Genomic DNA, 27680 nt, shown 5'->3' with positions numbered 1-27680 from the left:
ACATTTGAAGTTCTTTTACATCATATTCATTTTTTTCAAGTCTTTTCCAAGAAGAATCCTTCTGGTGATAATAAAAAAACTTCCTGTTATACATTAATAGACCTTCTAGATCGGCATTGTCCACTGTAACTTTCTGCAATTACAGAAATGTTCTATGTTTGCATAGCCTAATCCCATAGGCACCAACCATACGGGACTACTGAGGACTTGAAATGTGGCTAGTCCAAACAAAGAAATTAATTTTTAAATTTTTACAATTTTAATTAATTTAAATGTAAATAGCCACATGTGGCTAGGGATCACCATTGTAGACAGGTCAGCTGTATGATCTGGTTGCTCAAATGCCTGGAAAGATCTACATTTATATGAGTAGTAAGTAGTCTTAAGAGTTACTGTGCAGTTAACCATGTTTAATCAATTACATCAGCTGTTGAGAAATGATATAACAGCAAGATTAGTATAAGTATTTATAGCTATGTGCTATACTCAAACCTTGGTTTGGGATTAGGATATTAAAAGATCCATTTCATGTCTCACATTATGCAGCATATATTTTTTTTTTTAACTCCAGTGATTCCTGAAACATAAATACCTAAGCAAAAAAATCAACCAGCTCTTTTTCTCTTTTTTGATTTGTATGAAACAGCCACATCAAGAGCTGACTGGCACATACTAGGACATGGCGACATCACTTAGGTCCTAGCCTTGCCCAGGTGCATAGGTATGGGTTTATTCTGCTCTTCCCAACACAGCAGGAGCTCCCTTAAAAAAGCAGGGAGTATGTAGAAAACAAGTGGCCTGTTTTATAAAACTCTAGATTTATTCAAAGTGTTAAAAGATTTCACTCTCCCCTCCAAAATACTTTACATTTAAAAAAAATTTAAACTGTTCTATTTTCTCAGCCTCTGTACAAGCTGCTGCTTCCCTTTCTGTGCACCAGGCCTCTGTCCCTCTGACCCCTCTCCCCTCCCTCCCTTCACTCTCACGCTCAATATTGCTGTAAGTTTGTTTATAAGACTCTCCTTCCCCACACCCCTCCACGTCCTGCTCTGCAGATGTAGCTTCCTTTCCAGACTTCAGGCCCCTGGCTACAGGCAAGGCAGGTCCGATGGGCAGGATACTCAGGCAATGTCTGAAGGGCGGAATGCTTTGTGCTTCTGGGACGAAGGCTGATTGGCTTTTTTCTTGATCAAGTGGAGGATCATTGTTTTTTCTTCTCCATGGACATCTGTTGAGGGCCAAATATTTGGCTTGGGGTTGCCCACAGCTGGGCAGCCCTGCCCCATCTCCAGTTTCCCCCAGGCATAGGTCCATGACAGCTGGGTCTGACCACCATACCATTTGTCTGCCTGTGGATTGTGAAGGACAGAGAGTGGCACATGGCTAGTGTAGGGCTTGATGATTCCCAACTTTTCAGAACGTGGGCACCAAATCCCCATGGGAGGAATTTTTGGTTTTTGGCAGGCAACACCAGGTCAGCCAGGACCATGGGAGGTAGGGATGAGGGGGAAAGGTCTAATCACAAAGCTCTAGGGTGAGCAATGTTCCGGCTGCCGAAACTCCTCCCCTCTTCCATTTCCCCCCACTCCCCTTCATCCTGTAGGCTGCAGGATGATTCAGGAAAGGAGGTCGGAAAAGAGGAAAAGGATTCTGTTCTGCTGATAGGAAAAAGGCAGGAGATGACAGAGTACTCGGGGCGGGGCGGGGGGGGGGCCTGTTGGAATCTGTAGTCATCATAGCTTCCCAGTTTCAGGAGGGAGAGTGGTGGGGCCGGGAGCAAGGCCCGCAGAGGCTTCATCAGCTCTGTTCTTTGTCCTTGACTAGTAAGACTGTGTGCTGGCCTCCACTGGACACTGATAAGACCACACGGTTCTCCAGCTGTTTGCCAGTCATCTCCACGGGGCTCCAGGCATCCTCCTCCTGTCCTGTGCCCAGCTGGTAGTTGGTGCCCATGCCCCAGGCGAAAACACGACCTACAGGGGAGAGAAATGGGGGCAGCTGTCTCTAGGATCCCTAGCCCCATCTTTTATACTGTGAGAAGCCTGGAACATGAGGGTGAATTTTGGCTTTGGCCCGTAACAGCCTAGCAATGCCCCAGCCTCTGGAGTTCAGGGAAGCTGGGAGAAGCCAAAGAGATGACAGATTAAAAAAATAGCTTTGTCAAGCAGAGACAACAGTCCTTACACATTGCTAAAGACTTCTCCCTGCTCCTAGGCATGGCATTCAAGGCTCTACATGACTAGCCACTCCCCAAACCCCTACACCACCTGCCATTCCAATGACCTTAGAGACTGATCTGGATGTTCCTGTGCCTGGGATGCCCTCCACTGCTTGTCATAAAGGACTGAACCTTTAAAGTTAGTACAAGCACCACTTCCTCAGGAACTCTTCCCAGGTAATTCCAGGCCAAGTGCTTCCATCAGCTCCAGACTTCTCAAAGTATCTGTGGCTATCCCTCTCACCCACCCAGGGTCTGGTGACCACCTGGTTCATACTGTCTTGGGCTGTGCCTGCTAGAACCCTAGTGACTAAGCCTTCTCTCTCCTAATAAAAGTCTAAGTACAGCTCCCTGGGAAGCTGGCACATACTAGGTTATAAATAAAGGGGTCACCTTGGTGGAAAGTGTAAAGAGAAACCTGAGTTAAGACTCTGGAGACCTGGGGCGCCTGGGTGGCTCAGTAGGTTAAGCCGCTGCCTTCGGCTCAGGTCATGATCTCAGGGTCCTGGGATCAAGCCCCGCATCGGGCTCTCTGCTCAGCAGGGAGCCTGCTTCCCTCTCTCTCTCTGCCTCTCCATCTACTTGTGATTTCTCTCTGTCAAATAAATAAATAAAAATCTTAAAAAAAAAAAAAGACTCTGGAGACCTGGATTCAAGTCCTACTGCCTGTGTGGGCCTCAGTGGTATATCTCTCCTTACTATTCTCCTATGCTACGAAACATATCACCCTTATGAATTTTATGTTCATCATTTTATGTTCATCAAAGCCAGAGCTTCTGACAGGAGAAAACAAGGTCCTCACAAACAGTGCTGTCTGCATCTCAGCTCTGTTTAATCATGGACACCAGAGCCTGACGAGCAGTCCGGTAAGAATCACGACCCCTAAGACACGACCACACCGAGGATGGGCAGCCCCAACTCACCATCCTTGGTCACAGCATACCCCACGGAAGCCCCACAAGCCACCGAGGAGACGGCAGGGAGCCTGGAGATGAGGGTGGGTATGCTCTTCTCCTCAGCACCCTCCCCAAGGCCCAGCCGCCCGTACTCGGCCCGGCCCAGGCTGTAGGCTTTTCCTGTGGGAGGAGGGAGGAGAGATGAGGAGGAGCAGAGGACATGCTCCAGGTAGGCCCAGAGTGGTGAGAAGCAGGTGTGCAGCATCTGTCCCAGGGAGGCCTGGGAGAACCCCCGTAGGACCCCACTGAGCTCATACTTGGATGAGTGCCAGGACTCTGGGGGATGGGGATGGCCCTCATGGACCCACATCTGACCCAACCCACGGAGCAGGCCCAGGTTCCAAGGACCCCGGTCTCAGGAGTCTGGCTGGGCTATGCCCAAGGAATACTCCACCCGCAAGCCAGCGGTCCCACCTTCCGAATCCATGCAGACTGTATGATGCTGGCCACCAGAGAAGCCCACCCAGGACTTGGTAGAGTTCTTGAAGGATGTCAAGTTTTGAGGTACAAAGCAAGATTCTGTGCCCGGGGTTCCTGGAAAGAAAAGGCCAGGATAGAACTGTCAAGGGTGAAGCTGTCCAAGGAGCTGTCCTTCTTCATGCCCTCACATACTGAGGCTGCCTCCCCCACACCAATACCAAGGTATAGATCTTCTCACTTTACAGAGAGCAAAACTATGATCTGAGGCATAAGCTGACCCCAACAAGGGTGCCCAGCAAATGAGCAGTGAAGCCAGGATTGGAACCCAAGTCACTCTGAGCTGTGCAAGATCCCAGCTTGGGACTCACCAAGCTGATGATAGTTGGAGAGGCCAAAACCATACACATGGCCTTCGCAGGAGATGGCAAAGGTGAAGTAGGCACCACAGAAGGCATCCTGGAATCTCACATGACCCCGGCTTCCTCTGGATTTCAGCATCACACACTTGGGGACCAGGAGTCGTTCTGTAGGCAGAGAGGAGACTGGAGTCAGTGGCAGACACACACACCTTCTCTCTGTCCTCTGTGTTTTTCCCCATTACTACAGCCCTTGGAGGGAAGCTAAGCAGGGATTCTTCTTCCTTTTCCCCATTTAAAGAAGAGGAAACTGAGGTCAAGAGAGTGCAAGTGCCTCACTCAGACTCCCCGAGTCGTAAAAGGTAGCATTTACATGGAACTTACTATGTGCCAAATGTTCTCCTATATTAACTTATTTCACTTCACCACAACCCGATGAAGTATGTTTAGAGATGAGAAACATCCAGTACGTTTAGAGATAAGAAAACTACAGCCAGTAGGTAGAAGAACCAAGATTCAAATCCAGGGTGGTCTGGCTCTAGAGAGATCTCACCTACCACTGCAGGCCTATCTGATGCAAGCCTAAATACACAGAGAGAATCCCTCCTGCTTCTGACATTCTCCAGGGGGTGGCTTTCCTAGCTGCCCTGCCAGAAGGACGTAAGCCACCTACCAAGGCCCTGCCGGCCACCACGGTTGGCAAATAATTCAGGCACACGGCCCAGCTGGCCCTGCTCCCCGCAGCCCAAAGTGTAGAGGTCACCATCAGCTGTCAGCATCACCAAGTGGTCATTTCCTGCGGGGGAGAGGAAGGCAGAGGATACAAGGCTTGTCTGTAAGGTCCAAGACCAGGCCTGTCCTGGAACGAGTTCTCCAGCTCCTGCCTAATGTGAGTACCCCCAGGCTCACCTGAGGCCACCTTCACTACAGGCTCAGTCAGCTGCACGTGCACGGGCACCATGCTCTTCTTCATGGGCTCCAAGAGTCCAATCACACCGTTATTGTCCTGGAAGGCCAGACAGAGCACTTACCGGCCGGTCCTGTCTGCCCCAGACCAGCCAGGTCCAGCTTCGCAGCAACCCCAGAGCTGTCTGGTGAAGGGGACTGGGGCCAGATGAGGACGAGGCGCTGGGCAGGAGCCAGGACAAACAGGGAAATACTTCATGAGTGAAATGCTATGTGGCTTGTGATTTGCATTAAAATAACAAAGGAATAGGGTAGTGGATGGGAGTAGAGAGAAATAAGCTTGGCCACAAGCTGATGACAGTGGAGGCAAGTAGATGGGTATTCGGTACTTTTCTGACTACTTTCAGGTGTTTGAAATTCTCCATAAGAAGTTTTAAAAACAGGGGTGCTTGGGTGGCTCAGTTGTTAAGTGTCTGCCTTCGGCTCAGGTCATGATCCCAGGGTCCTGAGATTGAGCCGCTCATTGAGCTCCCTGCTCCGTGGGAAGCCTGCTTCTCCCTCTCCCACTGCTTGTGTTCCCTGTCTCTCTCTGTCAAATAAATAAAATCTAAAAAAAAAAAAAAAAAGGCTTAAAAACAGCCCCAATGAGGTGTCCTCATCTGATTCCTTTATTTTTGACATTTTAAAATAAATACCAAAGTACCAAAACAATTTTAATGCTGACTCTACTGTTTAAACTCCCCTGCCTCAGAAATTCTGAGATGTGACAATCCTTTCCATGTACCCCAAAACCCCTGACAGATGTAGAAGAGGGTGGGGGAGAGGGGAGGTTGAAGGCAGGGAGATGGGTGAGGACTGCAGGCTTCCTGAATCTGCCTCAGCCCAAAGGCCTCCTTGACCCACCCTTTTCCCAACATAACACACTTCATAATACAGACTCAAGGAAAGAGCCAGGGGTGTGGACAGGCCTGGATGAAGAGACCTGGGTCTGGGTCCAAGCTCTGCCTCCGGGCCTTGATTTCCCCACCGTTAGGTACAACAGGGAGGTGGAGATGGATTATCACTGGGCTCTCACCAGTGAATTCTGCCAGCCTGCCCCCATGCGGTCTTCCAGACCCAGTCTTACCCGGAAGGAGCCCCAGAGGAAAACACGACCATCCTCAGTGAGGGCTGCTGTGTGACTGTCTCCTGCTGACACCTGTACCACTTTCTCTTGCAGTTCCACTTTCCCAGGGACCATCTCTGAGCCCTCCACGGATGTGTCCCTTCCCAGGGCACCCTCATCGTTGCAGCCAAAGGAGTAGACCTGTGCCCAAGATACCCACATTAGCGCAAGTCTGGCTTCAGTCCATTCTTGTTTAGATCACTCCCTATGCAGCTGACCAGCTCCATCTCCACAGAGTAATGTGTGCGGTTCAAAGCTCCTTCCTCAAGCCCTCCAACCCCATGCCCAGACCAGTCTTGGGCCACCCACCCCAACCTACCTGGCCACTTTTGCTTAGACACACAGTATGCATGCCCCCAGCCTCGGCTTGCACGATGTCCTCTGGAATGGGCACCAGAGCTGGCTTCTTCCTCTCCATCACATTCTCGCCCAGCCCCAGCTGGCCCACGTCACCCTGGCCCAGTGTCAGCACCATGCCTGGTTCTGTGCTGTGGGACCTATGAGAGACTGAGGGGTGAAGAAGACAGCCCTTGAGTGTGCAGGATGACAGGAGAGAGGAGGGGTCGCTGCATGGGCTCTGGGACCACAGACGCCTGGGTTCAAGCCCTTGCTCTGCCACAGACCAGTCATAGGACCTTTCTAGGAAGCCTAAGTCTCCTCATCTGTAAAATGTGAATAGCAAAGATAACTATGTCACAAGGTTTTTGTGAAAATTAAAAACTGAGCACGTATTAATATGAGGGAGGACATGGAAACATGAAGACACTCAATATTGTGAAATGAATCTTGGTGGGAAGGGGAAGAGAACAGTGAGGATACAGTTTTCCTGAACAGCTCTAAGTTCTCAGGAGTCGTGGTGCCAACAGTGAGGACTCAGATAAGGTCTACCTTTTACTGGCTGCTTACTCTACGAATGTTAAGTTGCTTTGTAGTCCCCTAAGTTATACTACAGGCCTTCCACATTTAGGCTCCTGTTTTATAGGAAAGGAAACAGAGACTCAGAGGTTAAGTAACCCTCCCAGAGTCATGGAGCTAATAAACAGTAAAGTTTGCACTGCAACCAAAGGAACCTACATGGGTCAGAGCACTGTCCCTAGCCACCACCCTCAGGCTGCGACTTAAGTCCTAGACATACTCCCATAGAACCCTTCCGCTCCAATCTGGGAGCAGACAGACACACAGCAGAAGAGGAAGGGGCAGGAGTAAGACAGAAGACAAGCATTTGCGAAAGATACAAGCCAACCAGTGGAAGGCACAGCGCCATCTGAGGGCCAATGGCAGACGCCCGCAGCCCTGGGCAACCAATGGCATCCAGCTCCTCCCCCCGGGGGTGCGGCCACGGCTGCCAGGGCCAGTACGGCTGCGCAGAGGGTGCCCTGGGCAGGGAGCCACCTGGTCGGGTTTTCTGGTCAGGAGGGCTCGGCCTCCGGGCACCTGGAACGCGATGGGAGGCAACGGCCCTCACTGCCTGGTTACGATGGTCTGCAAAAGACAGACACTGTCTGAGTGTGGGTCCACACTATTCCCTCCCAGATTGGGGGTGGACTTTTCTCCTCCCCGACTCCCTCCAGGGTCCCAGGAAAGAGCAAAGCACAGATACCTCCCTCAAATGCTACCAGGACGTTATCTCATTTTCCTCTTAACAGCCCAGCGAGATTGGTGCTGTTCTTTCCTCTGTTTTATGAATGGGTTACTTCAAAGCTCAGAGAGATTAAGTCACCTGCCCAAAACTACATGGCTAGAAAGTGGCAGAGCCTGGACTTGAACCCACTTCTGGAAGTCAGTGGTTTAGCCATAGTATATTAATCCCTAGAGCAAAGTCCTAACTAGGGTCTTACCACCCCCCACCTCACCCCCACCCCCACCAGTACTGCTTGAGTGCTTGTAGACAAGTCTCTGCTCCTTTACAATTGCTGAGGGTAGGATTCAGTAAGCTACAAAAGACCCTCCATCTGGGTGGAGTTCCTGGGCTTCTAGGCCCCTCAGCTTGTCAGGGGGATGTCAGGGGGAAGCCCAGTCCTAGATTCTGGGGGCTCCAAGAGGTCTCCCATTCAGAGACAGAGGCCAGCACCAACTTACCTTTCACCTTCTTGCTTTTGGGGAGAGCATCTTCTGGGGGTGACCTTCTCTTAGCTATACGTTTGGGTGGCATCTTCCTTTCCTGAAAAACCGAGGCAAATATTCCATCTCAGAAATGGCAGTCATTTTCCTGCTCTAAGTAACCTTTACCAGAACCCCTAAAAGGGTAAGAGGAATTCTGACAATTCCACTTCTCAGAGTTTACCTGAGAAGAACAAGAACAGAATAGTGGATACACCCAAAGTTTAGGTTTCATACATATTCTCTACTGTATTCTTCCTAACAGTAACCAAAAAAAAAGAAAAGAAAGAGAAAAAAAAGGAGCAACCCATACGCTCCATGGTAGGGGGTGCCTAGGAAATATGCAGTATATTCAGGATAGAACAATATGAGGCCATTAAAACTGACACCTTCAGAGATTTGTTTATTGAATAGGAAGATGTTTGTTGCCAAATAATATAAGCAGCTTGAAAAAACAGCCCATCATCCCATAAAAAAAGGCATATACATGCAAAAATAGGTACACAAGACTCTGTGGTAGGAAATATATTCACTATTAACAATGGTAACCTCTGGAAAATGGGATTATGGACATTTTTTTTTTCTTTGTACCTTCCTGTATTATCTAAGATATCTGACAAAGAACTTTACATGTCTTTTTCAATTATTTATTTATTTTAGGTTTACTTATATATTTCTGTAATTTCTCCACCTGTGAGATTCACACTCATGACCGTGAGATCAAGAGCTGCATGCTCTTCTGACAGAGCCAGCCAGGCACACCTATTTTTTATTTTATTATAAAAAATTAAAACCTTGAAGAACCAAAATCAAGTTAGTATCTCTCACAGCTCCCCCTCAACCCTGAGATAACCAACAGTAACTTCGGTAAAGCACTATTGTTTTCAAACCAAAAGAAAAACCAATCAACCAACCAACCAAACAAACAAACAAACAAATAAAAGCTAGTCTCATGGGGCGCCTGGGTGGCTCAGGTCATGATCCCAGGGTCCTGGGATCGAGTCCCGCATCGGGCTCTCTGCTCAGCAGGGGGCCTGCTTCCTCCTCTCTCTCTCTGCCCGCCTCTCAGCCTACTTGTAATCTCTCTCTGTCAAATAAATAAATAAAATCTTTAAAAAAAAAAAAAAAAGCTAGTCTCATTATATAAAACCAAACCAGACCATCTGTGCCCCCTGATCCAAAAGTGCCACTACTGAGTAGTGGCTTTCCTAAACAGTCCAATTAAGAAATATACACTTAGGTCGCCTGGTGGATCAGTTGTTAAGCAGGTGCCTTCAGCTCAGGTCATGATCCCAGGGTCCTGGGATCCCCCAAGTCCTGCATGGCGCTCCATGCTCTGCAGAGAGCCTGATTTTCCCTCTGCCTGCCGCACCCCCTGCTTGTGCTCTCACACAGATAAATAAAATCTTTAAAAAAAATAAAAATAAACACTGTATACACTCACCAGGTGTTACAAAAAGGGGAAAGGAAAGCACTGAGTGGCAAGAAAGTTTCTTGGACCTAGCACCATCCAGGACAGCGGAGGGCTTTGGCCCAAAATCGCTCCCTCATTTGGCTGCTGCTGCCCCACAAGTCTCCCTGTCTTCCTCAAGGCTGCTCCCAGAGACACTCTCCCCAGCTCTCTCAGTTCCAATCCAGCCCAAACTGTGTCCAAAGCCACCTTCCTCCACACACCCAGCCCCAGAAATAAATCCTTATTGAGCCCTGGTCTGTGAAACTGTCGAAGCCTGGGGCTCTCCAATCTGACTGCAAAGGTTCTGGAGTGGCTAGCAGGGGTCAGCGCCCTTCAGAGCTAACCTGATGTGGAAGTGGAATAGCCTGTGCTCACGGAGAGCCTCAGGGCCAGAATCTTTCTAAGTACTTGACGTTGGGCAGAATTACTTAATCTCTTCATGATTCAGTTTCTTCCTCAGTAAAACAGGGATAATAATCGTACCTATATCCTTTTTTGTTATTGAGGATTAAATGAGCTAATACTGTAAACTATATACTCATATCGGTATTATAACATCTAGGGACGCCTGGGTGGCTCAGTTGGTTAAGCCACTGCCTTTGGCTCAGGTCATGATCCCTGGGTGCTAGGATTGAGTCCCATATCGGGCTCCTTGCTCGGCAGGGAGCCTGGTTCTCTCTCTGCCTCTGCCTGCCTCTCTGCCTGCTTGTGCACACATTCTCTCTCTCTGACAAATAAAACCTTCAAATACAACATCTAGACCCTGCCCCAGGCAATGCCTGAGCACAGCTCTAATCTAATCTAACCCACCTCTCCTCCCTTTTTCAGTTAAGGGATGAGACTCTACCCAAGACTATAAACCAGAGGGAGAACTTCAAGAGCCCTTCCTGGGCTCAGCTGTGGGCCTAACCTCCCCATCTCCTCCTTCCAGCAGGTCCTAGAGCATCAGCCCCTCCCGCTCCCCACTGCATGGTAATGAACACAAGGCCAATGGTCTCTGAATTTCTGAGCACACTTCTGCTTACCATCCTGGCGGGGAACAAAGGACTGAAGATAAGGAAGCAGCCAAAGGTTCAGAACCCTCCAAGCCTGTGTAGGCTGAGCTTCCTCTACAGGTTGTGACAGGCCTGTTCTGACTCTGATGAGGTGGCAGTTCTGAATGTCACCCAACTTTTATTCTTTTGGGGTGGGATGCCTCTCTTTGGGACCCACCTCTTTGAGAACCCCCCACCCCTTACCATGCTAAAGATGCCCATTTTCTGGGATTAGAGGGAACTGGATTCATCTGCTAGAGCTGTGGCTTGTTCACCCTGGCTTTTGTGACCCTGGTTGGCCAGCAGCCTCGACCTCTGAGCTGTTTCCTCTTCTGTCGGAGGGAATGCTATGACCACCTCTCAGGCCTGCTGTCAAAACTGAATGAAATGTTGTAATGGACTCTGCAGTGCCAAGCACACAGTAAGTACGCAAGACATGGCAGCATTTATTCATTTGTTCCACAAATATTTGAGTGCCTATTACCACTGCTTGGCGTTGGGCCACATGTGGCAAGGATAAAGGAGACTAACCCTCTCCCTGTTCTCATGGAGCTTACACTGTAGCAGGAAAGAAACATTACTGATAGTGCTGAGTGAAAGATAAGCAAGGAGACATGAGAGATAACTTGGGGGTGCACAACAATGTGTGTGCTTAACCACGCTGAGCTATATGCTTAAACAAGGTTAAAGTGGAAAAAAAATGGTGAAAATAGTAAACTTCATGTATATTTTATCACACACACACACAAAAAAAAAAAAAAAAAAAAAAAACCGAAAGAAAAAGAAAATAACTTGGGGTAGCGGAAGGGAGTGGTGAGGGAGGTGCCACGTTTAAGCTAGGACCTGAAATCTGAGAAACCTGGCACTGCAAGACCAGGACAAAACTGGCCTGGAACACGGTGTGGTAAGTTTGGGAACTGGGAGAGGCCAGCGTGCTGCAGCTGGAGAACTGGTCAGATGGCAAGAAGTGAGCAGGGGCTGGATCATGCATGGGCTTCTAGGGAAAACAGAAAACGTTCAAGAAAGTCTTCATCCGATTTACACTCTTAAGCGGCTGTTCTGGCTATTCTAAAGAAACTGGGATGGACTGGAAGAGGAGGCCGTTGCAGGCATCCAAAGGAGAGATGGTGGTGACTTGACTGGGTCTGTGTGAGCTAAGAGAGGAAAAGGAAACAAAACAGATCAACTTAGGAGACAGATTCGATCTGTGGTTTAGATGTGTGGAGTGAGGCAGAGGGAGGGATCCAGAATGACTTTCTTCATCCTAAAAGAAATCCAGTGGATCCCGGGCAGGCCTCCCCAGGATGCCCCTATAAGCCTGGCCAAACACAAAGCCTCCCAGGCCTTGGCTTAAATGACTAGGAGAATGGAACGGGGTACCTGGCTGGCTCAGCTGGTGGAGCATGTGACTCTTAATCTCAAGGTTGTGAGTTCGAGCCCACACTCAGTATAGAGATTACTTTAAAAAAAAAAAAAAAACTGACTTGGAGAATGGTCAACTTCTATTTAGTGAGGTAGGAGAACACTGGGGGACAACCGGGGAGGAGAGACCCAAGAGCCCCATTTTACCAGATGTTTTCATGAAGTCCGAAGTCTTTGGGAGCCAGCAAGAGGCAACGTTTAAGTATGCAGAGCTGGGTGGGTTAAGGGCTGTGGGATAGAACAGGTATCCCTTAGTTTCAGGTAGACAGCCTGTACCTCTGGCCAAGTTGGCAGCCAGTTCCCTGTGTCCAAGGCCCTGTCCTGCCAAAGGTAAATCTCCCACCAGTTCTTCAGAATGACCTGCAGAGGACAGCTGTGGCGGGGAGGGAGCCGGTGCTGTAGTGCAGAAAAGTACTCACAGCAAGAAGTGAAAACACAGGGAAGAGAATTATGTCAGCATACTGGTGCTGATGCTAGGCTGACCTGTAGGCAAGGTCTGGAGTGGAGACGGAAAAATAAACATGAGGCATGAGGTGATTGGTATCACAGGGCACTAACAAAAACATGTGTTCCTGTGGGCTGGAATCCAGTGAACATCTCCTTACCCACCTGTGTTTTGGTGAACATTGTGGGGCATCTTAGCTGCAAGCTAAGCACCCTGATCCTACTTTACAGGTGAGGAAGCTGAGGCTCAGAAAGTTAAGAATAGGGGTGCCTGGGTGGCTCAGTGGGTTAAAGCCTCTGCCTTTGGCTCAGGTCATGATCCCGGGATTCTGGGATCGAGCCCTGCATCGGGCTCTCTGCTCTGTGGAGAGCCTGCTTCCTCCTCTCTCTCTCTCTGCCTGCCTCTCTGCCTACTTGTGATCCCTGTCTGTCAAATAAATAAATAAATAAAATCTTAAAAAAAAAAAAAAAAAGAAAAGAAAAGAAAGTTAAGAGTATCTCACCCAGCACTGGGAGAAGTGAAGATCTCAACCAGGTTGGTCAGACTCCAAAGCTGGTGCCCTTGTCAGCTTCCTCCCCAGGCTCCCCAGGCTCCCAGGCTGCCTGGGAACTGTCTCTCATACCCTCTCCCCAAGAAAAGATAACCCCTTGGCTCTGGTCTTCCTGATCCCCACCCCATGTCATTCTGTAAGTCAGTCATGATCTTTCTAAACCTCAGACCTGAAACAAGCTGCTTTCTAGCTCAGACTCCCCAGTGGTTCCCTCTGCCTGAGAGAGAAAGCCCACATTTCCTAGCTTGGTGCGAAAGGCCTCCAGAGTCTGGTACTGATAGAACATACCGCCTCATTCCTTCTCTATCACACCCTCCTTTTGCTTCCTACACGATCTCAGATTGCTTACTATTCTCTCCAGACCATTTGCGTCTCTATTCCCATCCCTTATCCTACTGGAAGAATGTCTACTCAGTCCCAAATCCAGCTCCACTGGTAAACCTTCCTGGTCCCTCCCCTCATCCTAAACTAACCATTCTCTCCCAGAGAAACTGGGACAGACTTCTGGACCATGACTACTCCATAGTTTACATGTCTGTCCATCATACCAACCTACTCCTTGAAATACGAGCCACTCTCGGGTACTGGCCACTCCTATTTTCTGTATGCCAACAGCCTTCTACTTGTCACCACAAGCAGAAGAAGTACTATCACTCCTAAATCAATTGATGGGCCTGAGGCTCAGAGAATACAGCCAGTAAGAGAGAGGACTAGAACCAAGGTATAGCTTGCTGATTGACTTAAAACAAAAACAAAAACCAGGTCGGCCAAAGGCAGGCCATGATCCAGGCAGGGGTGGAGGCAGCCCAGGCAGGCTTCCCCAGAATCCGTGAGCTTGGCCAAACACAAGTGAGGGCAGAAGCCAGCTGAGTGGAAGAGGGTGGTGGGACCAGAGAGAAGACACTGAGGCAGTTTGGGTCTGAGTGGGTGGGCCAGATGGGTGTGGGAGCCACTGAAGGACCTGGGGAAGGACAGACCTGAGTTCTCTGTGAGCCTCAGAATATAGGTCTCTCAGATAGAAGACTTCAGGTACTGCAGAATGCTGTTGTGAGCAATCCCAGAGGCAGGACAGGGGATCAAGGCACCCCAAAAAGGTGGAGCCCTGTGGGCACCTGGCTGGCTCACTTGGAAAAGCAGGCAACTCTTGATCTCAGAGTCATGAGTTGGAGCCCCACAGTGGGTACAGAGATTACTTAGAGAAAGAAAGAAAGAAGCTATGAATGAATGAATGAATGGAAGAAAAGAGAAGAAAAGAAAGAAAGAAAAGGTGGAGCCCAGCACCCATTACCCACCTGCATATCCTGGAATGTACAAATCAGTCCTTTGTATAGACTCTGGGTGTGTTTCTTAACCACACACTAAGTGTCTGGGCTAGAAATAAGTAGCAATCTTTTGCCCCCACCTCTCATTCCCTAACAGAAAAACAGCTCCCTTCTTCAGCAGCTTACTGTCTGGAAGAGGAGTGAGACACAGTCACAAGTAAACAGAAGTCAGGTATAGAGTCAACTTCCACTAAGAGCCACCTACGATGCCCTTGGAGGCAAGTGTATCACCCTGGTTTCATTACTACCTGAATGAATGAATGAATGAATGAATGGTTCCACGGACATACTTCGATGGCACCCTGGACCACGACTGAGGCCCCCAGATGGGTCTCCCCAAGGAGACCAGGAGCTCTGTAAAGGCCACACGGGGCCCTTCTCCCCACTGCTCCCCAGTCCTGCCAGCGCAGCACGGAGCAGCCAGTCAGTAAATAATCAGTTGACAGATGAGCTGATGCGGGGTTCACAGCACACCTCTCCAAGTGTCAACAGTCTTCATCCTGGTGCTTGTTAACGCTGAGCCTTCTTTCCCTGAAGTCGACCCTCCCCAGCCTACCCTCGCGCTCCTCAAGCACACACTCTGGTCCGGCAGGATCCCTCCCCCTGCTCGGCCGAACGCATCCTCCAGACGAACGCTGGTCAAAACCACTTTCCCCGCTCCGGAAGCGCAGCCCCTGCCGGGGCGGCGGGTCCCGGGCCGCGAGGCGCGCGGCTCTGCGCCCAGCGGGGTCACCGCGGCCGCGCGCACCCCGCCGGCCGCGCTCGGGCCGTTTGAATCTCCCGCCCGAGCGGGCGCCGCGGGCCGGGCGGGAGAGGCGCGGCGGCACAGGGGCCGCGCGGCCCTCGCTGGAGCCAGGCGGGGCCGGGCCCGCGCCAGGGCGCCCCGCGGGGCCGGGGACCCGCGCGCCCGCACCCGCGCCTTCCTGCCGCCCGGCTTCACGTGGGGCCGGCGCCGCCGACACGAGCACGCGGGCAACGGCCCCGGCCCGCCAGGGCTCCGGCTGTGACTGCTCCGCGCGCCGCCTTCCGCCTCGACCCGCCGCCCCGACCCTCCGCCCGTGACGGCGCGACCTACCTCGCTGCAGGTCCGCCACAAGCAACTCCTCCGCTCGCCGGCCCGGCCGCGAACTGCCCCAGAGCATGCGCTCTGCAGGCCTCCGGCCCCGACCCGGGGCCAGAAAGGAAAACAAAGAGCCCGGCGGCCCCTGGCGGCCGCCCCGGGAAGTGCAAGTGGCGCGCTCAGGCTAGAGCGCTGGACAAGGCTCTCTCCGCCCCTGGCCCGCGGACTGCAGACTGTGGGTAACGTATTTGGGAAGCTCCTAATCCGGACCAGTGAACTGACAATCAGAGACCACTTGAAACCAGAGTTTGGGAAGATCTGGTGGGGCAGGGACTGTACGGAGCAGAGAGATAATGATCTTCCCTGCTCTCAAAAGGGACCCCGTCAGAGAAAAATGAGAAATCAGACCATCAACAACCTTGCAGGGTATCGGGCTCAGCCTGGGGTTTAAGAAAGGCTTTCCAAGGGGCGCCTGGATGGCTCAGTGGGTTAAAGCCTCTGCCTTCGGTTCAGGGTCCTGGGATCGGGCCCCGCATCGGGCTCTGCTCAGTGGGGAGGCTGCTTCCTCCTCTCTCTCTGCCTACTAGAAAGAAAGAAAGAAAGAAAGAAAGAAAGAAAGAAAGAAAGAAAGAAAGAAAGAAAGAAAGAAAGAAAGAAAGAGAAAGAAAGAGAAAGAAAGAAAGAAAGAAAGAAAGAAAGAAAGAAAGAAAGAAAGAAAGAAAGAAAGAAAGAAAGAAAGAAAAAAAGAAAAGAAAAGAAAAGAAAGAAAGGCTTTCCAAGGTAAGAGGGCAGGGCATCTAGGAGATGCATCCCTTGCGATGACAGGGAGCGATGAGAACCTAGGGTGGTTGCGGGAAACTGCCAAGGTGTGACTTGAGCAGAGGGTGCCCTTGGGAGAGGGGAGAAAGCTCGAGTGGAGGGTCAGATCATGATGCAGGGCCTGTGTGTCTAAGGAGTACAGCTTCTGTCCTGAGAACAGTGGCGAGTTAGGGAAGGGATCTGAGCAAGGGAGTGACCTGAGCAGAGTTTTGTTTTAGAGCAAAACGGAAAATGGAGTTGGTGGGAGGGGAAACACAGAGGGGTGGGGGGCAAGAGAAGCAAAGGAGACCAGCTAAGAAAGAAGATGAAGGTGTGGATTGGGGTTGGGACTGGAGATGGGAAAAAGACATCAAGCTGACTCGGTTCTCTTGTTAACACACTCCTTCTTCAGGATGGATACAAACTGTTCAGGATTTCAGGTGTTCCCTGGGGTGACCTCTCAGGTCATCTGACTGTGGCTGGGGATTTCTGAGATCAGGGCAGGGACCTCTGCAGAAGGGTATTTTCTCGGGGCGCCTGGGTGGCTCAGTGGGTTAAGCCGCTGCCTTCGGCTCAGGTCATGATCTCAGGGTCCTGGGATCGAGTCCCACATCGGGCTCTCTGCTCGGCGGGGAGCCTACTTCCTCCTCTCTCTCTCTCTGCCTGCCTCTCTGCTTACTTGTGATCTCTCTCTGTCAAATAAATAAATAAATCTTTAAAAAAAAAAAAAAAGAAGGGTATTTTCTCCATTTCATGTTGATTCTGACTCTGAAAGTCATTCAGTCATACCCACACCCTAAAGGGATACTTTCTTTTTAAATTAACATATAATGTATTATTTGCCCCAGGGGTACGCGTCTGTGAATCCTCAGGCTTACACACTTCACAGCCCTCACTATAGCACACACCCTCCCCATTGTCTATAATAGATGGACACTTTTGATGAGTATTTACCAACTGAATTTCTCCTACTGATATGGACCTCACCGCAAAGTGCTCCCCACCTGGGCACCTGGGTGGCTCAGTCAGTTAAGCATCTGCCTTCTTCTCGGGTCATGATCCCGGGGTTCTGGGATCGAGTCCCACATGGGGCTCCCTGCTCAGCGGGGAGTCTGCTTCTCCCTCTCCCTCTCCCTCTGCCTCTCACCTGCTTGTGCGCGCTCTTTCTTAAATAAATAAATAAAATCTTTAAAAAACAAAAAAGTACTCCCCACCTTCAGGGTCTCTTACCTCTCCAAGTTTACCTCTGCCTCCATCATGGACTCCTCTTTGGGATAATATTCTGTGAAATTTCTCCAAGGTTCAACTCTGGATCTTTGATCTCTCTGCTGTCTTCTTCCAAGATCTGACTCATTCACATGGCTTAACATAATTTTAAGAATGATTATTATCACCCATTTTATCAAACCCTTTGCTAACTACAGAAACACATCCACCCATGTCCATGAGCTTGTTTGTTCCTTACACAACCTCATGATTGTTGGAAAATGAGAAAAATGGGGTTCATAGAGCTAAGGCAAGTTCTCTGGGGTCAGCACACAAGCAGAAGGGGACCAGAACTCTTCTTCTTTCAACGGAGAAGACAGCCCATTTGGTCTGGTTCTGACTTCCACCCTAAGTTTCAGCCCTATATTTCTTCCCAGAAGACCCAACCCCTAAAATAAAACATGTTTTGTATGGATCTAGACTCCCTTCCCAACTTCATCCTTATAGCCAAGATTAAGGTTCTCTGAGAAGTAAAGATTTAATCCTACTAATTCTTTCTTCTTAACTCTCTGAGCCACCCAGGCACCCCCAATGCTTCCTTCTTTTCTTCTCTTCTCTTCATGTTTCTGTTTCTGCCCCTCTGGTCTAAAGCTCTGCCCTCCTGGCCTTTGGTTCTCCCTCTCATCCTTTTCCCTCCATTTTGTTCTTCCGAGGTCCCCACATTTGTCTCCCTAAATTATGGCTGTGAGAACTTGCCCTGCTTCAAAATCTTTAAAGACTCAGGTATTGAGTCTGCTGCTCTTGGAACACCGGTGGCAAAAGCCCCAGGCTGTTGATTTCCTATTCTTCCCTTCCCCTCTGCACTATACTCTGAAGATGTCCATGTTCATTCTACCTTCTCACCTTTATCTGGGCTGTTTTCCCTCATGGGTGCCTTCCTTCCTGCCTTGCTAAGCTCTTGATATAGCTTAAGGCTCTGTCCAGCCCCATCTCTGTGAAGCCTTCCTTGGCTCCACTTCGTCTTTTCCTATCCTGAACCCATATAATGATTTTAATTTCTTCACATTCTATCATTGTTTTATTTATTGAACGAAAACCATGAGGACAAACAACTGAAATTGGCCTAGGAACTGTCTCAAATGATAGAAGTGAAAGACGCTGAAAGTTACTATAGGGGCATCTGGGTGGCTCAGTCGGTTAAGTATCCGCCTTCAGCTCAGGTCATGATCCTGGGGTCCTGGGATTGAATCTTGCATGGGGCCCCTCCTCCTCAGCAGGGAGCCTGCTTCTCCCTCTCATGCTCTCATGCTCTCTATCTCTCTCTCAAATAAATAAACAAATAAGTGAAATCTTTAAAAAAAAAAGTTATTGTAACTTTATTCTGCTCGTAAAAGTTAAGTAGAAGCATGGAAGATATAAAATGGCCAAAAGTTAATTTCTTGACAATATCTAAGATTGCAGATACACTGGATTGCTATTAACAATAGATTAGATATTGCAAAAAAATGATTAGTAAACTTGAGGGCATAGCAATAGAAACTATCCAAAATGAAAGAGAAAAGAATTTTTGAAAAATTGAAAATAGCATCAGTGAGTTATTGATACAGGAAAGCAAAGAGGAGCTGGGGACGAGAATATATGAAGAAATAACAGCTTAAACATGTGCAGACTACAGACCTATAGATCTGTGATAGCTAATTTTGTATGTCTACTTGGCTAGGCTATGGTGGCCAGCTGTTTGGTCTAATGCCAGGCTAGATGTTGCTGTGATGGTGTTTTTTGGGTATGATAACCTTTAAATCAGTAGTTTAAAGAAGCATATTACTGGGGCACCCAGGTGGCTCAGTGGGTTAATCCTCTACCTTCAGCTCAGGTCATGATCTCAGGGTCCTAGGATAGAGCCCCATATCAGGTTCTCTGCTCAGCAGGGAGCCTGCTCCCCCACCACCATCTGTCTGTCTCTCTGCCTATTTGTGATCTCTGTCTCTGTCAAATAAATAAATTAAATCTTAAACAAAAAAAAAAAAGAAGAAGAAGAAGAAGAAGAAGAAGCGGATTATCTCCTGTGATGTGGGTGGGCTTCATCCAATCAGTGAAAGGCCTTAAAGGAAGGAATTCTGCCAAGACAGCAACACCAGCTCTTGCTGGAATTTCTAGCCTGCCAAAGTGCTCTACAGATTTCTGACTTGCCAGCCCCCACACCTACGTGTGCCAATTCTTTAAAATAAATCTCCATCGGGACGTCTGGGTGGCTCAGTCGTTAAGTGTCTGCCTTTGGCTCTGGTCATGATCCAAGAGTCCTGGGATAGAGTCCCACATTGGGGTCTCTGCTCGGTGGGGAGCCTGCTTCTCCCTCTGCCTGCTGCTCCCCTGCTTGTGTACTCTCTCTCTCTCTCTGTCTCTCTCAATCTCTCTCTGCCAAATAAACAAATAAAATCTTTAAAAAAAATCTCTATCTACCTATCTGTACACATACCTCCTGTTGGTTCTGTTTCTCTGGAGAACCTTGACCAACACAAAATCCAAGAAGCTCAAGTAACTCCAAGCACAGAAAAATAAGACACATCAAGATCAAATTACTTAAGACCAATGATCAAAAATCTTAAAAGCAGTCAGAAAAAGACATGTTATACACAGAGGAACGAGACAAAGATACAATGCAAACAAGATGACAACAGAGCAACATCTCTAAAGTACTCCAGCAAAATTATATCTAATAAGGAATATCCAGCAAAACCATCTCTCAAAAATGAAGGTGAAAATAAGGGATTTTCTGGGGCACCTGGGTGGCTCAGTGGGTTAAGCCTCTGTCTTCGACTCAGATCATGATCTTGGGGTCCTGGGATCGAGCCCCGCATTGGGCTCTCTGCTCAGCAGGGAGCCTGTTTCCCCTCTGCCCTCTGCTTGCCTCCCTGCCTGCTTGTGATCTCTGTCTGTTAAATAAATAAAATCTTTAAAAAAAAAAAAGGATTTTCAGACATATAAAAGCTGAAAGAATTCATTACCAGTTGAACCACTATAAAAGATATTAAAGGAAGACCTTCGGGCACAAGGAACGTGATACCAGACGAGAATCTGGATCTACACAGAGGAATGACGGGCACTGGAAAATTCCTTATTTCACCTTCATTTTTTTTTAAAGATCTTATTTATTTATTTGACACACAGAAATCAAAAGTAGGCAGAGAGGCAGGCAGAGAGAAAGGAAGGGAAGCTGGCTCCCTGCTGAGCAGAGATCTGATGTGGGGCTCGATCCCAGGACCCTGAGATCATGACCTGAGTGAAAGGCAGAGGCTTTCACCCACTGAGTCACCCAGGCGCCCCTCACCTTCATTTTTTTTGTTGTTGTTTTTTCCCCACCCCCACCCCTCACCTTCAGTTTTGAATGATTGTTTTCTTTCTTAAAACTTTAAAAAGGATAATTGCGTGTTTATTTTTTTTAAAGATTTTATTTATTTGACAGAGAACACAAGTAGGCAGAGAAGCAGGGAGAGAGAGAGGAGGAAGCAGGCTCCCTGCTGAGCAGAGATCCTGGTGTGGGGCTCGATCCCAGGACCCTGAGATCATGACCCGAGCTGAAGACAGAGGCTTAACCCACTGAGCCACCCAGGTGCCCTGGATAATTGCATGTTGAAACAAAATAATGTATTGTGGGTTTTATAACATATATAAAAGTGATATACATGGGGTGACAAACGTATTATTCTTATACTATCCTAAGTGATGTGATAAAATACCAATGTGGACTCTTATAAGCTGAAGATGTATACTATGAACCCTAAAGCAACCCCCAAAATAACAAAACAAAGTTATAGCTAGTAAGCCAACAAAGAAGGTAATATAGAATCATATATATATATATATATATATATTTTTTTTTTTTTTTTTTTAAAGAGAGAGGGAAGGCAGTGGGAAAGGAGGAGAAAAATCTTAAGCGGGCTCCACACCCAATGCGGTGCTCAATGCAGGGTTCCATCTTGGAACCTTGAGATTATGACCTGAGCTAAAATCAAGTCAGACACTTAACCAAGTGAGCCACCCAGGTGCCCAGTACTCATTTTTTTTTTTTTAACAATTTACTTACTTATTTGAAAGAGAGAGTGTACATTAAACATCGGGGGAGGGACAAAGGGAAAGGGAGAGAGAGAATCCAAAGCAGACTCCCTGCTGAGCGAGGAGCCTGATGTGGGGCTCCATTTCAGGACTCCAGGATCATGACCCAAGCAGAATTCGAGAGTCAGATGCTCAACTGATTGAACCACCAGGTACCCCCAATACTCATTTTTTAAAAAGGCAGAATAAGAAGACAAAAGAAATAAAGAACAGATGAGACAAATAAAAACGTGTTTCAAAATGATAAGACTCTAGGGCGCTGGGGGGCTCAGTTTATTAAACATCTGCCTTTGGCTCAGGTCATGATCCCACAGTCCTGGGATCCAGCCCTGCATCCTGCTCCCTGCTCAGTGGGGAGTATTCTTCTCCCTCTGCCTCTCCCCCTGCCCATGTTTTCTCTCTCTCTCAAATTAAAAAAAATAATAAGATTCAAGCCAAAGTACATTAATCATATAAAAATAGGGTCTAAACTCTCCAGGTGAAAGGTAGAGATTATCATAATAAAAAAAGCAAAACCCAATTATACACTGCCTACAAGATATACAGTTTAAAGATTTTATTTATTTGACACACAGAGATTACAAGTAGGCAGAGAGGCAGGCAGAGAGAGAAAGCAGGTCCCTGCTGAGCAGAGAGCCCAATTTGGGGCTTGATCCCAGGACCCTGAGCTGTAAGGCAGAGGCTTTAACCCACTGAGCCACCCAGGTGCCCAAGATATACAGTATAAATATAAATACACAAATAAGTTAAAAGAAAAAGGATGGAAAAGATACTCTGGTAATACTAGTCAAAAGAAAGGTGGAGCAGCTATATTAATAACAGACAAAGTAGATTTCAGAGCAAAGACGTACTGAAATGAAGTAATTTCATAAATGATAAAGAAGTCAATTAATCAAAATACACAACCCCAAACATATTGCAACTAGTAACAAAGTTTCACAATACATGAAGCAAAAACTGATAGTTCTTTTTTTGTTTAAGATTTATTTATTTAACAGACAGCACAAGCAGGGCCAGTGGCAGGCAGAGGCAAAGGGAGAAGCAGGCTTCCCACTGAGCAGGGAGCCCGATGCGGGGCTCCAGCCCAGGACCCTGGGATCATGACCTGAGCTGAGGGCAGATGCTTAACTGACTGAGCCACCCAGGCACGACCTGATAGAACTTTAAGAAACAGACAAATCCACAAATTTAGCTGGAGATTTTGACAACCCAATCTGGGTAATTGATAGACCAAGTAGCCAGGAAACCAGCAAGGACATAAACTTGAACAACTGCAACCAACTTGACTGATTGACCTTTATAAAATGCTTCACCTTTCTTCACATTCCACCTTGCTTTCAAACAACAGTAAAATACATATTCTTCTCAAGTGTACATGAAACATTTACCAAGATAGACCATGTTCTAGGTCATAGAACAAGTCTTGGTAAATTTAAAAGGATTCAAGTCATACAAAGTATATTCTTAGACTACACTGACATTAAGATAGAAACCAATAACAGAAAGATCTTTGGAAAACTCCCAAGTATTTAAAAATGAATACACTTTTTTTTTTTTTAAAGATTTTATTTATTTGACAGACAGAGATCACAAGTAGGCAGAGAGGCAGGCAGAGAGAGAGAGAGGATGAAGCAGGCTCCCCACGGAGCAGAGAGCCCGATGCGGGACTCGATCCCCGAACCCTGAGATCATGACCTGAGCCGAAGGCAGTGGCTTAACCCACTGAGCCACCCAGGTGCCCCAAAAATGAATACACTTTTAAACAGCCCATAGATAAAAGAAATCAAAAGGGAATTTGAAAGTATTTTGATCTGAATTAAAATGAAAACACAACATACCAGAAGTTTAGGATATTGTTAAAGCAATATTTGGGGGAAACTTGTAGCACTAAATGCTTCTATTTAAATAAAAGAAAACTCTTAAATCAATGACCTCAACTTCTATCTTAAGAAGTGAGGGAAAGAGGGGTGCCTGGATGGCTCAGTCAGTTAAGGGTCTGACTCCTGATTTCAGCTCAGGTCATGATCTCAGGATTGTGAGAATGAGTCCCATGTGTTGCTTCATGCTCAGCAGGGAATCTGCTCCAGATTCTCTCCCTCTGCCTCTGCCCCTTTCCCCACTCAAGTGCTATCTCTCAAATAAATCTATTTTTTCCCCAAGACTTTATTGAGAGAGAGAGAGACAGCTAGAGAGTGAACACAAGGGGGCAGTGGGAGAGAGGGAGAAGCAGGCTTCCCGAGTAGCAGGGATCCCAATGTGGGGCTTGATCCAAGGACCCCAGGATCATGACCTGAGCTGAAGGCAGACTCTTTTTTTTTTTTTTTAAAGATTTTATTTATTTATTTGACAGAGAAATCACAAGCAGACAGAGAGGCAGGCAGAGGGGTGTGGGGGGGAAGCAGGCTCCCTGCTGAGCAGAGAGCCCGATTCGGGACTCGATCCCAGGACTCTGGGATCATGACCTCAGCCGAAGGCAGCGGCTTAACCCACTGAGCCACCCAGGCGCCCCTGAAGGCAGACTCTTAATGACTGAGCCACCCAGGCACCCCTCAAATAAACGAATCTTAGTAAAAAAAGAAATGAGGAAAAGGAATATAAACTACATCTAATCATAAGAAAACAATAAAGATAAAAGCAGAAATCAATAGAACATAGGAAAAAAAAAAAAAAACAACCCAACAACAACCAGCGTTTGCCACGTGCCAGGCAGTACAGGTACTGAGCTTACATAGATGGTCCCACTCCTTGAGGACCCAACTAGTTAGATGTACATCAGTTTAAAAATAACCACATCAGAATGCTAACAACTATCATGATGGGATACTCAAAGTGTTGTGCTTATTTTTATTTATTTATTTATTTGACAGAGAGAGAGAGATCACAAGTAGGCAGAGAGGCAGGAAGCGGGGTGAGAGCAGTTCCCGATGAGCAGAGCCCAACATGGGGCTCCATCCCAGGACCCTGAGACCACGACCCAAGCCAAAGGCAGAGGCTTAACCCAGTGAACCACCCCAAGCACCCCAAGGTGTGCTTGTAAGGAAAAGTGAAGATGGTGGTGCAGAATTCAGGCCCTAGAGACAAAGACCTTTAAGTTCCACTTTGTGTGGCCTTGGGCAAATGATAGAACCTTAATTTTGTCTTCCTTTTCTAGAACATGGATTTAATAAAATTCCCTGCATTGTGTAAGGCTGTTTTAAGGATTAAAGAACATGGGGCTCCTGAGTGGCTGTTGGTTAAGTGTCTATCTTTGGCTTGGGTTGTGATTTTAGGGTTCTGGGATAGAGCCCCATGTGGGGCTCCCTGCTCAGCAGGGAATCTGCTTCTCCCTCTTCCTCTGGCCCTTCTCCAGCAGGTGCTCTCCCTCTCATGCGCTATCAAATAGAATCTTAAAAAAAAAAAAAAATTAAAGAATGCCTAGCACATAGCAAATCTTCATCAAATGTCAGGTACTATCATTAAAATGTGGGTCCCATCCATCCCAAAGATAGAAGGTGGTGAAAGAGGGAGGCATGGCCAGGGAAAGGCTCTCACTCCCCAGGAAACTACTCATTTCCACTCTATTTTCTACTGTCAAGTAAAACTGGGCGCCTAAGTTTATAATTCATTACAACTGAAACTGAGGCTTTATGGTGTCCTGGTTATTACATTAGCTCAATACAAAAAGGTGGTTTAAGCCAGGTGGAAATAATATTTTTTGAGGCATGATATGACATAGATTGAAAATAGGCTCTGTAGTCAGTTGCCTTGCTCACATTCATACTCTGCCACTTACTGGCTGTTTAACTTGGACAAGTTCCTTATTATCCTCCAACTTCAGCTTTCCTCATCTGCAAAAGGGGGACAAAGAGTACCTACTTTACAGAGGTGCATGGAGTATTAAATAATACACAAATGTCACCACTGGGGGTGCCTGGGTGGCTCAATGGGTTAAAGCTTCTGCCTTCGGCTCAGGTTATGATCTCAGGGTCATGGAATTCTCTCTGTTCAGTGGGGAGCCTGCTTCCCCTCTCTCTCTGCCTGCCTCTCTGCCTACTTATGATCTCTGTCAAATAAATAAAATCTTCAAAAAAATAAATACCACTGTCTTGCTCAAAGCTAGTAATATATATGGTTTGGGAAGTAGGTTTGAATCCTGGTTCTGCTCCTTACTAGTTAGGTGATCTTGGGCATTACTAATCCCTTAAACTCTCCTAGAAATAGGGTTGGTTCTGAGATAAACCTGGTTTAGTAATAGCTATTTATTGGACAACATTTATTAGATACCGTATCCCAGGTGGTTTGCTTGGTAAGTGGTATTTAACAAACTCATGCTTTTATGAAACAGCTTTTTACAAAATAACGAATTTCTCATTAGAACCCCAACAGGTAGGTACTTGAATCATCCCCATTCTGTGGATGAAAAAAAAGGAGGCAGAGGTTAAGGGGCTTGCCCAAGCTCACATGGACAGCAAGTAGTACTATTTGGATTCAAACCAGGCAGGCTTTGATTCCAAGACCAAGTTTAGCAATGACGGATAGCACTGCCTACACTCAGAAAAAGGCGAGAAGAGCCTGCTTGAAAAAGCCTAGATAGGTAGCAGGAGGCTGAAAGGGTAGGGCCTAGAATACCTACTGACAGCTTTGCTTCAGCTACACAGAGAATGTTATTTCCTGCCCAGCAGGTTACCCTGCCTGTGTTCACTTGTACTAGAAACTAAACTCCCTGATTCTAAAGGGAAAACTAACACCATTCATTTTACTGAGCACCTCCTCTCAGTAAGCCACTTACCAGAACTGGACAAAAGGCTGGCCCAGGTCTAGAAGTTCCCTCCCAGGAAGTCTATAGGTGTGGATTTGTGCAGAGACTCTACTCAGCTGTTAGCTTGGACAATTACCCTTTTTGTTAAATCTAATACCTATCTCAGTCACAAATATGTGCCAAGCTTACAGTAGTGCCTGGCACAGGTTAAGTACAAATGTAGTTTTAACAGAGGATCTGAAGTCTTATTCCTTAAAAATAAGCCCAACAAAGCTCTCCCAGGTTTTCCAATGGCTATGAACACTTACCTAGCTTCAGTTCTATCCTCTGGCCCTGAATTGTATGTAGTCTGCCCAGATGTTCCAAGATTACTCAAAATCACCCACTTCCCTTAAACTTGACCCTGAGGACTTCTAACTGGCCACATGACTGTTAAAAGCTCTCCCCACATTATGTTCATTTAGCCCCACTCTGGATCTAGACTCTACCTCCTAGATGGTTCCCTGCTAGTCCCCATCCTTCAGGGTCTCAACTGCCCTATTAATGCTGGCAGCTAGTACCAACTTGACAAGACTCCCATTGTGACTCAATCTCACATCACTCATCAGCAGGATGACAATTTTCTTAGGCTCAAGTCCCACTTGGAACATTGGCAGTAGAGGCTCAACTACCTTAATTAACAGTGTATGATTTTTGCATTTAAGCCCAATCCTGTTAAGGTCAATTTACCTATACTATATTGTGGGAAACGGAGATAAGGTTTGGTCTAATTAGTAACTCTGATCTCCTAATACTCATGTCCAGGTGTATGTTGTCTTTCATGACACACCTAAATTCATTATTCTAAGCTCTACCCACCTTTGAATGCAACCTTTTACCTGTAACTGGTAGGAATCTCACATGAGAATGTGTGACACATTGACAATGTGACAAGAGACACAAGCTCAGCCTCTTTAGTTAATGCAGAACTAATCAAATATGAACTGCAAAGGTAGTTTTCCCAAAACAAGCACTTCCATTTACAGAATACAGTTGTAAGTCACATTTCCACCAAAAAAAAAAAAGGGAGCCACACAAATATGTAGTCATCTTTATTGTAATTCATAAATACATTATAAACAGACCTGCATCTTTAAGACATACTTAGGATCTCATAGGCTTCTGTTCTCCATTCAGTTATGTAGTTATAAATCCCAGTTTACGGAGAATAGTAGAAAAGGCCAAGTAGTATCTTAAGTTCCTTAGGACAAGTTTTCTCTTCATAGGCATTCTGGAATCTTTGGGCTTTGTGGGTCAAAGGACCAGACTGTTTTAATAGACATGGCCATATTTAGTCCCGTCTGCATTAGTCAAATTTTACTGGGCACCTGTCCTATAGAATACTCCACTTGTTCCCCAAATTTAGTATTAACAGCAGT

At 47.2% G+C, this 27680-nt stretch overlaps 1 protein-coding gene across 9 annotated transcripts; it reads right to left on the bottom strand.

The window, feature by feature from the left end:
* Positions 1-10: 10 nt before the first annotated feature.
* On the bottom strand, positions 11-26825 carry RCC1 (regulator of chromosome condensation 1). 9 transcript variants are annotated; one of them, XM_004741018.3, is made up of 13 exons: positions 26571-26823; positions 25297-25351; positions 17436-17567; positions 8101-8182; positions 7414-7503; positions 6341-6528; positions 5983-6162; positions 4860-4956; positions 4624-4746; positions 3963-4118; positions 3589-3708; positions 3142-3294; positions 11-1973 (listed from the first exon to the last, which is right to left on the bottom strand). In XM_004741018.3, the coding sequence occupies exons 4-13, from the start codon at positions 8171-8173 to the stop codon at positions 1798-1800; spliced, it is 1356 nt and encodes a 451-aa protein (XP_004741075.1). In that variant the 5' UTR covers positions 8174-8182; positions 17436-17567; positions 25297-25351; positions 26571-26823; the 3' UTR covers positions 11-1797. The 9 variants fall into 9 exon arrangements, with proteins under 9 accessions (XP_004741075.1, XP_004741074.1, XP_004741076.1 ...); XM_004741017.3 differs by lacking the exon at positions 25297-25351; XM_004741019.3 differs by lacking the exons at positions 17436-17567; positions 25297-25351 and having other exon boundaries at positions 26571-26825.
* Positions 26826-27680: the final 855 nt, after the last annotated feature.

This window comes from Mustela putorius, unplaced genomic scaffold (assembly GCF_011764305.1).
Source record: "Mustela putorius furo isolate JIRA1106 unplaced genomic scaffold, ASM1176430v1.1 tig00003853_pilon_pilon_pilon, whole genome shotgun sequence".
Classification (NCBI taxonomy): domain Eukaryota; kingdom Metazoa; phylum Chordata; class Mammalia; order Carnivora; family Mustelidae; genus Mustela; species Mustela putorius.
Note: the sequence above shows the minus strand (reverse complement) of the source record. Positions and strands in the feature narration are given on the sequence as shown.

Coding starts and splice junctions, on each gene's coding strand:
- RCC1 (XM_045064053.1), bottom strand. Junction 6,163..6,340: donor GTCTAAGCAAAAGTGGCCAG/GTAGGTTGGGGT, acceptor TCTTGGGCACAG/GTCTACTCCTTTGGCTGCAA. Junction 4,747..4,859: donor TGTAGTGAAGGTGGCCTCAG/GTGAGCCTGGGG, acceptor TCTCCCCCGCAG/GAAATGACCACTTGGTGATG.